The sequence below is a fragment of the Scophthalmus maximus genome, chromosome 15, assembly GCF_022379125.1.
Source record: "Scophthalmus maximus strain ysfricsl-2021 chromosome 15, ASM2237912v1, whole genome shotgun sequence".
Classification (NCBI taxonomy): Eukaryota; Metazoa; Chordata; class Actinopteri; order Pleuronectiformes; family Scophthalmidae; genus Scophthalmus; species Scophthalmus maximus.
Genome location: NC_061529.1, coordinates 17,629,199 through 17,644,001, shown reverse-complemented (window position 1 = coordinate 17,644,001; position 14,803 = coordinate 17,629,199). Strand labels below are relative to the sequence as shown.

Genomic DNA, 14,803 nt, shown 5'->3' with positions numbered 1-14,803 from the left:
TGTGATGGCTGTAGTAGTTTACTGTGTGGAGAGCAGATCGTTGAGGTTTTTGGTCACTTACCGTTCATTGTCAGTCAAACCCCCGACAGGTGTGATGCAACATGATACCAATTTTCACATTTGTAAAAATGTGATGCATTGTGTTATGGGGTTGAAAACATGTGAGGGGTTGTTTTTTTACATGGCAATGTGTCCTCAATATTTGTAATGTAGTTATTAATTACATTCCACATAGAACAAGTCACGAAACATAAAATATATTTGAGATATTGCCCTCCCCAAATTATGACATGATGACCATCCATAGCTGGAGAGCGCTACCAAAAGTTTGAGAGGTTCATATTTGATGAGTACTTGTATTTTCCTCTTCTAACTCTCACTAACATACACACACACAGACACGCAGTTCTTCATCGTCTGACCTGGTTCCTCTGACATGGCTCTTAGCAGGTAGTTGTCAGAATGAGAAGCGAGCCTCACGGCTGGCACAGACATCCGTCCGCCTGCCTACTTTTCCACTATTACAGCCAGACATATGCGCTCATTGAGCCATCATCTAATCCACACACACACACACGCACGCTCACTCTCACACTTTCACACCGACGCACACGGCTACACTCCCACCTACGCTCTTGCACACATTTCGGCGGGAAGAGGCGTGAGCAGGGGAGGTGTGGGACGACCTCAGTGATGAATGAAACATGCTAATGACGGATGGCTGCTCAGCGGGTGGCTGACAGCACTCGTACATTAGACAGCACTTTGTAAATAAATAAATCCACCGCACACACATAAATACACACACAATCCTCCCAGTGTCTAATGCGTTCACACCCAGGTTGAGCCCTCGAGCACAATAACGCGTGCATGTGTGTGTGCGAGAGGGGGGAACGGTTTTCATACCGTCTAATTCTAAATAAAGTGCTTTTCTTTTGTGGTGTGAAGGCGGAAAAAGTGTCTGTGGTCTCAGTTGTGTGCATGTTTCTTTATGCGTTGTGCATGTGATTGCATTTTCATCAACCGCACACAATGTGATTATGTAAGACCGATTTGAATGCTGAGGGTTGAATTCTGAAACATGAATATTTGAATATATAAGACAAATCTGGTATCAGACAGAGGGCAATCACTATTCCACAGACACAAAGGAATTCATTCTCAGTAGAATTGTTGTTGTGAAAGCAAAGGGTCTGGAGAGAAATAATAACGGTTAAAGCTTTGCACTCGGTGTGCTTTGGCTGTTAGCCATCGTTTTCGACAAGAAGATGAGTCAAAGGTTTTGTTTTTTTGTTTTCTAAATAGAGGATATCTCTGTCGAGAAATAAAACTCCCGTTTCTTTTTCATCTCATCAGTGTATAGGCGCAAACACACAGAGCTGCAGTCCATCCAGCTGGAGCTGCAGAGTCCGGACTGCAAGCTCAGTAAACTGCGGGCCTCCACCATCATGACCGACTACAACCCCAACTACTGCTTCGCCGGCAAAACGGCTTCGGTCAGCGACCTGAAGGAAGTGCCGCGACGAAACATCTCCCTCACCAGGTACAATGTTCCAGATGCCACAATCTGTGCCGGTGTCTAGTAGAATGATGAGTTATTGATTCACGGACAACAGAATCGCAGCAAACAGGACAAATGACACAGTTCAATTAAAAGTACAATTTTCTTTAAATACTGTAGGATGGACTTATAGATGGAGCATAGTGGTAGAAGAATCAGTTTGAATACAGTCTGAAATATTAATGTGCTAAATATATAAGTCCCAAAGTGCATGGGTGTGCTACAGTGATCCGAGCGGCTGAGAAATGATTTTTGCAAGGCCCTTTTTTAATATTTAATGCATCTTTCATGTGTTTATAGCTCACCAGTTTATCATTCCGGCTCTTAATCTTCGTGAAACATTATTTTTCTCGTGGACCCATGAATATTTTCCCAGCATCTAGAGCTATGTAAGTCACGACTCAAATGACACTGCTAAAATATGGTGAATACTGACCAGCATCTCTGCCCAACTGATTACCTCCGTGGCTCTCATTTCTTCTGTACTTGGCTCCATGTGTCCATGTTCTTTGGACACAGATCCAGGGAGGACATGTCCAATTGCTTCTCATTTCTCCAGCCTAGAAATCTCACTTTAAACATTGCTCTTGTTTCTGTCCCCGCGTGTGACAGTGTCAGATAAACTACGGACAGTATGAATGGAATCATAAATAAGTGATGTTTGTGTTTCACCAGGGGGCTGGGCCACGGTGCTTTTGGTGAGGTGTACGAAGGGCTGGCAGTGGGGATACCAGGGGAACCAAGTCCACTGCAAGTGGCAGTAAAGGTGAATTCTTACCTGCTCTCTGAAACAAAACTTTTTCTGTTCTTCAAAGGTCAAACTGTGATTAAATAAAACCAGATCCTGAGGACCCTCTTAACTAATTACACCAACTTTACACAGAAAATACCTTTTCTCAGGAGAGGAGAACATAAGCAGTTTCATTTCCAATAGCTTATATGCACTTTAAGGCTTGAAGGCACTATAATTGAAGTAAAATAACTTCTATACATACGTCTTTTTGACAATAGACCCTCCCTGAGGTTTGCTCTGAGCAAGATGAATTGGACTTCCTCATGGAGGCTCTGATCATCAGGTAAGAGCCACTCAAACAATCAACAGTAGTCCCCTGTCTCTAGTACAGCGCCCTCACTTCTGACACACACTTCCTGTCCCTGCAGTAAGTTCAGCCACCAGAACATCGTGCGCTGTATCGGAGTGAGTCTGCAGGCCATGCCCAGGTTCATCCTGCTGGAGCTGATGACAGGAGGAGACCTCAAGTCTTTCCTGAGGGAGACCAGACCGCGACTGGTGAGACTTCCTGCTGTATTGCACTCGAGAGGACATTGTTATTGAATTATGCATTTCATTTTTTTTCCCACCGCCTGAAGCTGCCACTTCTGTTCTTCTCATTAGGTCCTAGAACTGAACATACGACTGTAGCATCTAAGTTAGATTGGTTTGATTTTCAAACATGCGCCTGTGTGTACTTTATATATGTGTGTGTGTGTGTGTGTATATATATATATATATATATATATATATATATATATATATATATATATATATATATATATATATATATTTACTAGTATAAAAGGCCTTAAAGGCAAGTCCCAGCACTCTGCCTACATCTTGGCAGAGCTCCCAGGCAGTTGTTTCAGGCTGACGACAGCAGGCACCTCCAGTATCTAACTGAATGTGGAGAGCCACGACTGCACTTTCAACAGTGACTGTAAAATAAAGACTACTTTGAAACTGCAGCGTTTAAACGCCAGTCAAATATTTGCCACGCGTGTCAGTGCAGCAACGTGATTGTCTTGATGCGTTTCCTGTTTCGGGCCATTACAAAGCAGAGGCAGCGGCTCAGGAGGTAGACCACTGACCTTATTCTGAAGGTCAGTGGTTTGATTCCTGTATTTTGAAGAGTCCTTGGACAAGACACGGACGTGACTCGTGGTAAAAAGCACTTTGAGGGTGTGTTACGACAGAAAAGTGAGGACATGTTTTATACCACTGCCATCTTCTTTAGGGGGTTTGTCAGGTCTGTCATTTCTTTCATCAGGAGCACCCGTCCAGCCTGACCATGGTGGACCTTCTCAACGTGGCCAGAGACATCGCTAAGGGCTGCCAGTATCTGGAGGAAAACCAGTTTATACACAGGTACTTCACCAGGTCACACACACACACGTTGAATATGCATATGCAAAAACAACAGTGGGCTGGCATACATAAATACAGCACAATTATGAAAGGGTGTATTGTTATTCTGTGGCCCTGTAGACCTCCCACCTAAACAGATCAAAGAGAGAGAGAGAGAGAAATACACTTTGCCCACATTCCTCTGCTGACTTCTGCTCAGAGTTATGAGCTGATGCAGCTGTCCAAGCGTGACATATGGACTCTCCAGACCTCTAGCCTTTCGTATGATAACAGAAAGGACAAGTGATGAGTTTAGCATCAGAGCAGCCAGATGGAGAAGCCGGCTTGTCTCTTTACAGTCGGCATCCAAGGCACAAGTCGACAGAGCGCCCTGCTCCGTATTCATATTCACTGTAGTTGGTGAACCTTAAGGATGTGGTTACAGAAATGTAAAGGCCTTCTCATTAACCTCCTTCATGAATGTCAAAAAGGAGATTTAAGCACGTCAGAGTGGGAAAATGTCATAATTGCTCCACCCATCACATCCAGACAAATGAAGTGTGAGGCCGTTCCTGCACGTCAGTCTTTGACTTCCGAGAAATTAGCTGATGAAAAACCACAGAGGCACAATCCTATCAATCCACCTGATGACGGAGCCTTCTCCTGAGGCTCCTTTCTCATCCTCCCTTTTTCTGCCCCATGTTAAAATCCACCCTAACACTGTCCTTGAGGCTAATTTACATTTTGATGTGGGTGTGTTTATTCTGGGGTTGAGTAAAGGGCAGGCAGATGAGGAATGGCTATTCAGAAAGTGCAGCCTTTTCTCTGAGGGACAACTGGAGCTGCAGGTCAAATCACAGGGTTAGAGTTGTCGGAGAACAACTTCCTCAGGCTCTCGTGTTTCTCTGCTCATTCCTACGGTGGTATTGATCTGTGTTATGTGTAGGCACGACCGATACAGATTTTTTAGGGAAGATGCCGATACCGATTTTTTTTTTGATACGGACTGCTGATTTTCTTGAGCTGATATTTGGAGCCCATACTACTTTTGCTCCCTCAATTTAATAGTTAAATAGAATTAAATTCAGCGGGTTGTCTCATCTGATCTGAGGTCTTAGTCAAAGTGGGGTTATGGCCAAGGCCGTGGTTCGCCTCCCTGGGTTGAGGGAGACGAGGCTCACGACGCTCTGGAGCATCTGGGGAGTTCCCACCGCACCGAGACTCGTCCGCCCACGAAGCCTGCGGCGCGGTCAGACCGGAGACTAAAAAAGTCAACCGGCAGCCGCGCCCGAATCTGTGCGGGGCCTGACGGACGGCGCCGTCAGTCCCAGCCTGCTGAAGCAGAGAGGGGAAAGGCGGGGAAGAGAAGGAGGGTACGGGGGGAGAAGAGCCAGCCGACGAGCAGAGAGAGCACGAGGACGTGGAGGATGCGTAAAACAGCAACCACGAGCCTCGCGCCCGTCCGTCGGTGCCCCCCCCCCCGAGATTAAAAAGTCAATTTCCACGAAGCAAAGGGTTTGGTGAAAAAGGAGAAAGACACAAACCCACCGGACGCTCCATCCACAGCGACCCACGATTAAGCCGGCCGGAGCCAGCGGCAGAGCGGGGTGGGAGACATTGAATCCTCCTCCCGCTCTCCGGAGGAGAAGGGAGAGTTGGGTACCCGATGGGCGTGCAGCGCGGCAGCCTAGGGTAGATGCACCGCGACGGCGTTGGGTACATGGTTCCGGAGAGAGGTACCTCCCCAAAAAAACTATCGCCGATCGTAGCAGCCGCGCATCGGCCGAACACTAATTATGGGCAGTGGATCCTGTGACTTTACTCTGTGGTTACTTTATTCCACAAAGGATTGAGTACTCTTAATGGAAACCGTGGAGAGCTGTGTAGAGCCTGCTAGAAACCACTAGAATGGCCTATTAAAAGGCTGTAAACCGTATACTGTAAATACGGTTTACAATATGAGGCCAGTTAACATTGTGTTTTAATAACGACCCGCTCTCACATCACTGTGCGGCATGTACAGAGTCTACAATAATCCTTCCCCTTAATCCATCAGCCTGCCGTCCGTGACATGCACTGCTGCATGTCAAGGCTGGTCCTCGCCTACGAGCAAAGCAAATCATCTGAATGAATTCTTCCAAGACACGAAACAAGGGCTACTTGTATTCAGCTCCTGCATCTCATGAGAAAAGATTGTGTGTGTGTGTGTGTGCGTGCGTGCGTGCGTGCGTGTGCGTGCGCGCGCGCGCTGATAGAAATGGTTCAGTGTTCCTGAAGTAGTTGAACTGCCCCTGAACAGATTGATTGTTTCACTACTACTTCTTGAATAGAAAATTCCCTGTAGCTGGTTTGATAAATAAGTTTACCGGCATCTCATTTAACTGCCTGAGTCCAAATTGGACTGAGGCAAAGTAATCTACTTCTTCTTCCTTCTTAGACTGAAATAAAAAGCAAACAAACTCCCTATACACTTAGTCGTTTTTGTTTTGTTCTGGGGGTTTTTCATACAAAATTGTTTAATGTCTTGGAAGTCGTACATTAATATAATAAGTGAGTAGCTGCACACACTTTTGGCACTTTGCAAAGGGGACAGCCATACATAGTGTTGTCCCTGTCTGAAACCCCCTCACTTTAAATCAGTCTGAACTCTTACTTTCTCCTCATTGTCATTTCTGTGGCGACCAAACGTCAAAACAATGTGTTGCTGTGTACACACTAACGAAACAGCGCTGCTGCTGGTTGTACATTTTTCATTCCCAGCCCTTCCCCGGCCGCATGATCCTCTTTGAACAGTGTCACTTGATTTTATTTTGATATGAAATCGTGGGTATTCATTGGCCTTAGTGTTCACACGATGTCGGTTCATGAGACGTTAGAAACGTGAGACGTCTGGGGAGCCGACTGCAGCGTGTGGGCTTTATTTCCTCGTCCCTGCGCAGGAGTAGAATGATAAGTAATAATAAGTTAAATATCATTAATGTTTTTAGTTTTGTGTGAACTTCTCTATTCTCTTAAAGAATAACAAACCCAGTACAATGTAAATAAAAATGTTATGATTTTATTCTCTTCCAACCCACTCCCCCCTGCATATACAACTGTGGAACGCTTCAGTCTTCTCCCTGGATGTACTGTGTGGGCAGATTCATAAAGACACTGTAGGAGACGGTACACTTTGCCAGCTTGCCCCGGGGATACTTACAGCTCAACTCAGTTCTGAATGGTTTTATGCATATTAATGCAAATACATTATATGAAGAAAGTAAACTAGAGAAGAGACTACGGCCTGAGCCAGTGCGGTGCTTTTTGAGCAGCCACATATTTCTCCACTCCAATTTTGAGTTATTTATAAATGTTGTTGAATGGCAGTTGCAACCTGCTGCCGAAAGTTCCCATTTTCAATTTCAGACAGACTCTGTTCAAGCATCAGTACTTCACCCACAAGAAGAAGAATTAGGCAGGCCACCAGGGTTTTTTATCAGCAAACTTTTTGGGAAGTTCAAAAATCCCATCTGACAGAAGCCCAATTTCCAGACTTAGTTTACTTTACATGAACCTATTTATTTAGACTGACTATCATAATTATCATGTTTTGTTTTTTAGGCTTGTTTGTAGCTCTTACAGACACAGCGAGTGAGTTATTGTGTTGGAATTGTGCGACAATGCTCCATCAATACAAACAGTGAGTGGATGCCGTGACCTGAAACCCTGTTTCTTCTCTTCTCTCAGGGACATTGCAGCACGGAACTGCCTCCTGACCTGTAAAGGTGCCGGCCGCACGGCCAAGATCGGAGACTTTGGGATGGCTCGAGACATTTACAGGTACAGTCCAACACAGGTCACTGAATGATATAGGACAGCAGGACAGAGCACCACCCGTTAGACCCCAAGTGTTTATTCACCCTGTTTGCCCAGGTGAGATTCTGGGTGTCCAGCCACAGGATGTGACAAATGAAAATCCGAGAGCAGAACCAAACAGTACCACAATATTAGAGCTCTTTTATTATTTGGTAGAAGGACGTCTGCCTATAAAAAAATAAATTGGCCATCTCGTGACTTTGTTGAAAGATTCAAATCACAGAAAACTAATCATATTCCAGATATTTCAGTGAAGTAATCTCTCTGTAGCTCAGATGTTTTTTTTCTTCCCATGTGATGGCAAAGCCTGTGGCACCGAACATGGAGACCTTAAAACTGGTAAATGTTGAAGCGTAGCTGTGAAAGTGTTTTTATTCTCCATCTCTCTGGTGTACCGCAGCCTTCTTTTAATCTACATCAGCTCATCTGTGGCCTCGGCGGCATCTCGTTATTCTTAGCTCCAACTTTTTTAATACAGCGGCCACAATTTCACGTGACACCATTTAAATGAAGGCAACAATCCAGCAGGGAAATCTCCCAAGTCTTTCATCTGGTGAGAAATTAGAGCAGGGGAAATGTGTCACAACAGTCAGCGATATCAACGCAGCACTTTTGAATCATCCGATGGAAAGTCGCACAAGAGCAGAGTCACTCTCCGAGCATCCGGAGGAGGCGGTTGCACAATAGCCCCCGGGAAGCCACGTTAGGAGCACTCCATTTAATTGCTGATGTCAGTTTTTCAGGTGCCTCGCTGTGAAGCCTGGAGCCGTGGTGCTTGGACTGTGAATTCTTTCTTTTATTATCATTGCTATTACAGTTTGTTGAGAGGGAGGAGCGGTGGCCCTCCTGCTATGTGACGAGGGACACGGGGGACATTTCAAGGACCTTCACGGGGGACGGGTGTCACAGCGAGGGACCAGGGCGAGGCTTAATGTCATCTTTTTATATTCTGAGACGGGAGCCACAGGTGCTATTGCACCAGATAGTCCATGGGCTTCCTCTGTCACACAAATGCTTCCACACAACTGATGCAAACAGTAGCTGCCAGTCAGGAGCCATCCTGAGGTAAACAGCTGCCACAATGAAGAGAAATCCACTGTGCGTTCACAAAAGAGCTGCTGTTTTGCCTTAAATCATCACATTCTCCCAGGAAATATTAACAGTGGTGTAAAGCATGACTGTGGGTTATATTTAATAATGTCGGCCAGCTGCTCTCAGCCGCAGACACACTGTAAACAAACGTGTGAGCAGACACAAGTATGAGGCTCCACACAGTGTCCTCAGGTGCATGTTTCAATCTTACAGGTACTTTGTCTCTCTAACACTTCTCCATCTCCCAGCTTCTCTCCAGCACACAGCTACCTGTCGCCTACATTTGTGCTATAGATTTCCTGATGTCCTAAACCTAATCTGCAGTGCAGCTTTGATTCTGTTGCAGGTTTTACCGTGAGGAAAAAACGTGTCCATGAAGTCCAATCCACTGATGGGAGGGTTATCAGTCTCATCCTCTACATTTTACCTTCCCTCAATCTTTTCAAAATATGTCAACACAGATAACAGACTGAATAGAAATGTGGACAGGTCATCACTTTTTAAAGATGTTTTTCACTCAGAGGTCAGAAAAGGCAGGCGCTGAAAATATATTGTACCAAAAAATGTAGCAGATTGTGGCAGCCGACCTTCACAGAAATGATTACATTGATGCTTTAAAGAGCAACATGCGTAGGATCCAGTGAGCGCCCACTGCCAGATTAGTTTTATATAATTGCATCTTTTGATGTGGGCCAGTCCACCTCCATTGCTATTTTCTTTATTTGGATGGACAGAAAAATTAGAGGGATACATAGTTAAGGGCGCAGGCGCAGCAGAGAAGACACTGGTAGGATTCAATTGAGATTGTAGGCTTATTATTGAGAGAGGAAACTGAATTGATTGTGTTATTTTAAGTGATAGATGACGGCGCTGAGTGTGGAACTGCCCTGCAGTGGTTGTTAGCTCATGTGTCAAGCAAACACACATGTTTTTTCTGCTTTATTGATTATGTGTAATATTCCTCGGGACTAACTTTTTATGCCTGTACTTTTCTAAGTATTCATTTCCCTTTCAGCCAAATTCTCTGACAGCTCATCACACTTCATGTTACCACTGCTACAGCTCCGACTGTTGTTATTTGTCTTGAATGTATTGGGTGGATGTACAGTGCATCCGGAAAGTATTCAGAGCGCTTCACTTTTCAAGATTTTGTTATTTTACAGGCTTATTCCATTTATTATTTTCCTCAAAATTCTATGCACAGTACCCCATAATGACAAAGTGAAAAAAGTTAGTAAAGAACAAAAATATAACATGTACATACATATTCACAGCCTTTGAGCTCAGGTGCGTCCTCTTTCCACTGATCATCCTTGAGATTGGAGGTCACCTGTGGTCGAACCAGCAGCCAGAGTCAGACAGTAACAATAACTGGCATCTCCTCTCCGTTCACTGAGGGTCTCTCCCACTCCCGCATGTTGGGAAGCTGAGAATGGATCACAGTGAATTAATTGCTGGATGTGAGATTTAAAAAATATTTTTTCCTTCATCTGCTTTTTGAGGGCAGTTCCGTTGCCATGGTGATGGTGCTGCAAAACATTTGTTCCCTTTTCAGGCTAACAAAAAAAACCGGTATATTTATTAGCAACATTATATACATTATATATTATTTACATTTTGTGTGTGCAGGGCGAGCTATTACAGGAAGGGTGGGCGTGCCATGCTGCCAGTGAAATGGATGCCACCTGAAGCCTTCATGGAGGGCATCTTCACATCTAAAACAGACACATGGTGAGAATCCCTCTCACACCCTGTGACTTCACCTCATAAATTTCACAGACGTCCCAACCTGCCCCCTCTCTCTCTCTCTTTCACCTTCCTCTGTCCTTTTTTGATCTCTCACTGTGCCTCTTGTTTTTTAATTCCTTGTGTCGTCGCCATCTCATCTCTGTCCACTGCTTCATCCTTTACCACTTCAGCTTTGAGGATGCTTATAATTTATGACAAGATTGTCCTTAATCTCTGCCGCTTTCTTTCCTCCCCTGTAATTAATGGCTCCTCATCATCCGCCTCCCTCAGGTCATTTGGGGTTCTGCTATGGGAGATCTTCTCGTTGGGCTACATGCCATATCCAAGTCGCAGTAACCAGGAAGTGCTGGAGTTTGTCACCAATGGAGGAAGAATGGACCCTCCTAAGAACTGCCCTGGGCCCGTGTAAGTGCAGATGCACACACACATACATGCTGAATGCATTTATATACTGTATTGCACATGACCACAAGGAAATGTGATCCCATGAGGTCTAATTAGGCTTATTTATACATCACAAGCAACAGGGAAAGATGCTTAATTGTATATGATGCATTTGTATGCACATACACGGAATCCGAAAAAACAAACGCGGAGGCAGATATGAAAGATTCTGAGGATCTGCTGATATTGACACATAAACAAGTTTTGTGACCCAGAAGGCAACAGAAGATTTAGCAGGAGAAACGCTTCTTTCATGTTTGCCTCTCAATGTGGGAGAAGTCACGAGTAGCTGATAGGATAAAAAACACATTTTCCACTCACACCGCCTCTCATGTAAACTATGATAAAACATAAATGGGCAGATGCACACTCACGTTTCCCTCACTCAGGGAACACATTCCAGCCTTTCTTTATCCTTCAAACCTGCTCGCCGCAGCTTTGCCAATCAGCCCTCACCTCATTCTGCAGCCTGCCCTGCATCTTCCTTTCAAAATATACATGATACCATTGTTTTTTATTAATTTAATGTTGTGACAACGTGTAATAAGAATCTGGTTTTTGATAAATCAGCAGGAGAGATGCTGCTGGTCAGCTTCTGCTGTCTCCACCACTGCACTGAGTGCGAGAAAATGTTTTCATGGAGTGCTTTTGTCCTTGTGTGTGTGTCCATACATACACACACACACGTGTATGTTCAGGTATCGTATCATGACGCAGAGTTGGCAGCACCAGCCTGAAGACAGGCCCAACTTCTCAACCATCCTGGAGAGAATCGACTACTGCCTACAGGTACTGACTATCATGCAACCAAGAACCATGGTTCAGCAGCTGATTTGGATTTACAATATTTTTGGGGGATAAACTGTGACTGTTTTCGATAAAATAAACTACAGGTTGTCGTGTTGAAATTACTTTTGTATGAAAAGAATAAAATAAATATGCTTGTTATTCAAGGCTCTTTTGTACTTTTCAACAACTTCGGTAACCATTTTCATTATAGCTAAAAAAGTTAATTTTCCCACTACAAACTATCGATGTAAGAAAAAACTTCCTTTCAGGACCCCGATGTGGTGACCATGCCCCTGCCTATAGAGTATGGACCCGTCCCTGAGGAGGAGGAGCGCGCACCAATGCGCCCTGATGACCCCTCAGCTCCAACCGTGCTGGTCAATGCCCAGGTGCCTGATGGGGAGGCCCCACCGCCGCCACCATCCTATCCCACAGAGGAGAACCGCAGAGGAGGAGAACACACGGTTGTGACGAGCACAGCATCGGAGGCCAAAGCACAGACGGCAGCGCAGCCCCAGCCATACCTTCACCAGCACCCTCACACACAGACCTCCATGACTATGACAACCACCACCGCCACAGCCAGCTCTACTCTCACAGCTAAGGGACCTCATGTCACTACCCAGCCGATCCTCGAGGGGGGCCACATCAACCTGGCATTCACCCAGGGCCACCTGCAGGAGAAGGACGGACACAACGGGAAGAACACCAGTCTCTGGAACCCCACGTATGGCTCGTGGTTCCTGCAGCAGCAGCAGAGGAAGCAGCAGCAGCAGCAGCAGCAGCAGAGACAGGGAGGGGTGGGGGGGACTGGAGGCAGTGGTGGCAGGGTGCCTGGCGAGGGACAGGAGCATGTGGGCCGGACGGTGGCTGAGGTGGCAGGGGCGCTGGGTCTCCAGCACCAGCACAAGCAGTTCCAACACCAACTCCAGCTACTACACCATCAGCAGCAGCAGCAGGGTCTCTGTAGACCTCTGCTGCCCCCACCCCCACCTCCTGCTGCCCAGTCCCCGCTGCTTTTAGATTCAGCCGCCTTGCCCCCAGTCCCCCTCTACAGACTGAGGAGATTCCCCTGTGGGAACATCGGCTACGGCTACCAGGAACAGGGCCTGCCTCTGGAGGCCGCCCACGGCAACCCCCCTCCTCCACCCCCTCCCTCCCAACAGGGCACCTCCATGTCCTCCTCAGCAGCTCACCAGAGGGGGGCCTCTGTTGCCTCTTCGGTGTCCCTGGGTCAGCCAGGTATGTCCGAGGACAGCCGTCCACTGCTAGTCACCATGGGGACAGTGCAGGACCCCAGGCTGCCCAGGATGGAGGGCCACAACGCCACCGTGCTTTAGCCCACATGCCTGTACTGCTGGTCTTTAATCAGACAAAGGCTGTGTGTCCAGGACCCACAGCAACAAGCACTGTGTCAGGACAGAGATTGTTTTACACCCCCCCGGCCGTCCCACCGTTTTGGTTTCTTCCTCCAGTTCACAAAGAAGCCATCTAGCTGAAACACTGGATGAGGCTTTTCCTCTGGAGGTGTGTTCAAATCCCCAATGGATGCTAAAGCACATCAGACAACTAAACCCTTAGGAGGCCAAATTAAGAGTAAAGACAAGTTAAAAAAAAAGTATTTTTTCATTGCTGGAAGGATTATGACTGAGTGAGAGTCCTTAGAATCAAAAGAGGAGTTTATGGCACAGGAAGACGAGGGGACAACTTGTGGACAAGGTGCGTTCATTGACAGCGGAGGATTCAGATCTCTATTTTGCCAGACTCGAGTCAGTTGTACTGCAGAGCCCTCACACCGCTCCGTCGCCACATCCTTTTGGAAAACAACAGCGTGGTCAATAACTTGTACATGACTATTTTTCATGAATATCACTGAACAGGAGACTGGATTACCGGACACATTTATACAAAAAAAAAAAGATACTGGAATAAATGTTTGTTGATGTTTGCTTGCCTGCTTGTTTATTTATTCATTTGTTTATTTATTATTTGGAAGTGGCTCTATAAATTATTATTAAACATGTTCATCTTACAACAGCTGGTTTACACTTAAGGGTTTAGTTTGGGGGTTTTTATGTGCAGGAACTGATTTTTAGTAATCAACAAAAAGACGATTGAACAATCCCATGAATGGATGTTAGAACAGTCATACAGGAAATGAGCGGAGGGATAAATAAAGCACAGGGACATAATTTGACAAAATGTATTAAAGACATGCTGTCCTCAGCAACATGTTCAGCTTTTTGTTGTTGCTGAAGATTTGAGTTATCTCATTGCTCCGTGGACCTTCCTTTGTTAACAACTCCACTCTGCTCAAAGACCTTTGAGACAGTGAAGTGGAGGCTTTACTTTACTTATGGCTTTTCAGTAACAATTAATCAATTTATACCTTTAAGAAAAAACAGTGAATCAGTCTTAACCTTCACATTTCTATCTGGAAGCACTCTACATCCTTACATTTACATATTTTAATCTTTTCTATAGTAGAGTGAGTGTTGTGGAATACAAATGTGAATGAAACCTGTTACTCGTTTGCAAACACAAGATGATCACTTGTCTGTTTAAATCTGCCTCCCTCAGTTAGAGGACAGTTACTAGATGATGTCACGAGTATGGCGGTGGAGACGACAATGTGTGTCACTAATTTTTTTTTTTAATGCTTTTGCTTGACTGTACCTGCCGATCCTGTCTGTGGGCTGTCTGATGAGCTGTCATGTTCGTCTCCTGACGCTCAGCGACTGGCTGAGACCTACGCGTCGCTGTGGGCAGAGACGATGAGCAGGTGAAAAATCAGCTGATGAAAAGTATTTTGGTTTGTCTACAGTTTCTGTGTTCCCATCACCGCTCATCTCCATCGTGTGATAAAAGACAAACTGAAGTGCACCTGTAAATGTTGTAATTATAAAGTATTGTACTATGGCTCTGCTAAAGCTGTACATTGCCCTTCAGAAGAGATTCACCAAAATTAATAAATAACTATATAATAATTGTGTCGCATTTGTCCGTCTTCTGTTCCCTTTGGTTTCGAGACCAGGTTAATCAGATTAACGTTGACTATAATTAGGTGATTCAGTTTTTAAAGGCATGATAAGCAAACAGACAGTTGTTTTGTGTAACATCCATTGACTATGAACATTAGTGCTATTCATAATGTTAAAACATAATATCCATGCTCAGAAACCGGGCTGTAG

General features: G+C 45.3%; 2 protein-coding genes across 10 annotated transcripts in view; one reads left to right on the top strand and one right to left on the bottom strand.

Moving 5' to 3' along the window:
- alk (ALK receptor tyrosine kinase) overlaps positions 1 to 14,609 on the top strand; it is a 314,269-nt gene extending 299,660 nt beyond the window's left edge. For all 4 annotated transcript variants that reach the window (XM_035610012.2, XM_035610013.2, XM_035610015.2 and 1 more), the window contains exons 20-29: positions 1,357 to 1,543; positions 2,237 to 2,327; positions 2,573 to 2,637; positions 2,723 to 2,852; positions 3,607 to 3,704; positions 7,410 to 7,502; positions 10,260 to 10,361; positions 10,650 to 10,784; positions 11,522 to 11,612; positions 11,882 to 14,609. In XM_035610012.2, coding sequence (XP_035465905.2) covers positions 1,357 to 1,543; positions 2,237 to 2,327; positions 2,573 to 2,637; positions 2,723 to 2,852; positions 3,607 to 3,704; positions 7,410 to 7,502; positions 10,260 to 10,361; positions 10,650 to 10,784; positions 11,522 to 11,612; positions 11,882 to 12,952 — 2,063 coding nt within the window. In that variant the 3' untranslated portion in view covers positions 12,953 to 14,609. The remainder of the gene's footprint in view (positions 1 to 1,356; positions 1,544 to 2,236; positions 2,328 to 2,572; positions 2,638 to 2,722; positions 2,853 to 3,606; positions 3,705 to 7,409; positions 7,503 to 10,259; positions 10,362 to 10,649; positions 10,785 to 11,521; positions 11,613 to 11,881) is intronic.
- LOC118285982 (CAP-Gly domain-containing linker protein 4) overlaps positions 1 to 14,803 on the bottom strand; it is a 51,109-nt gene that overhangs the window by 4,330 nt on the left and 31,976 nt on the right. For 2 of the 6 annotated variants that reach the window (XR_004785293.2, XR_004785294.2), the window contains 2 exons: positions 14,289 to 14,371; positions 9,778 to 10,056 (listed from right to left, as the gene is read on the bottom strand). The gene's annotated coding sequence lies outside the window, so the exon portion shown is untranslated. Of the gene's footprint in view, positions 1 to 9,777; positions 10,057 to 14,288; positions 14,372 to 14,803 lie in introns of those variants that run through there. The other 4 variants (XR_007032181.1, XR_007032183.1, XR_007032182.1 and 1 more) reach the window with 4 other exon arrangements.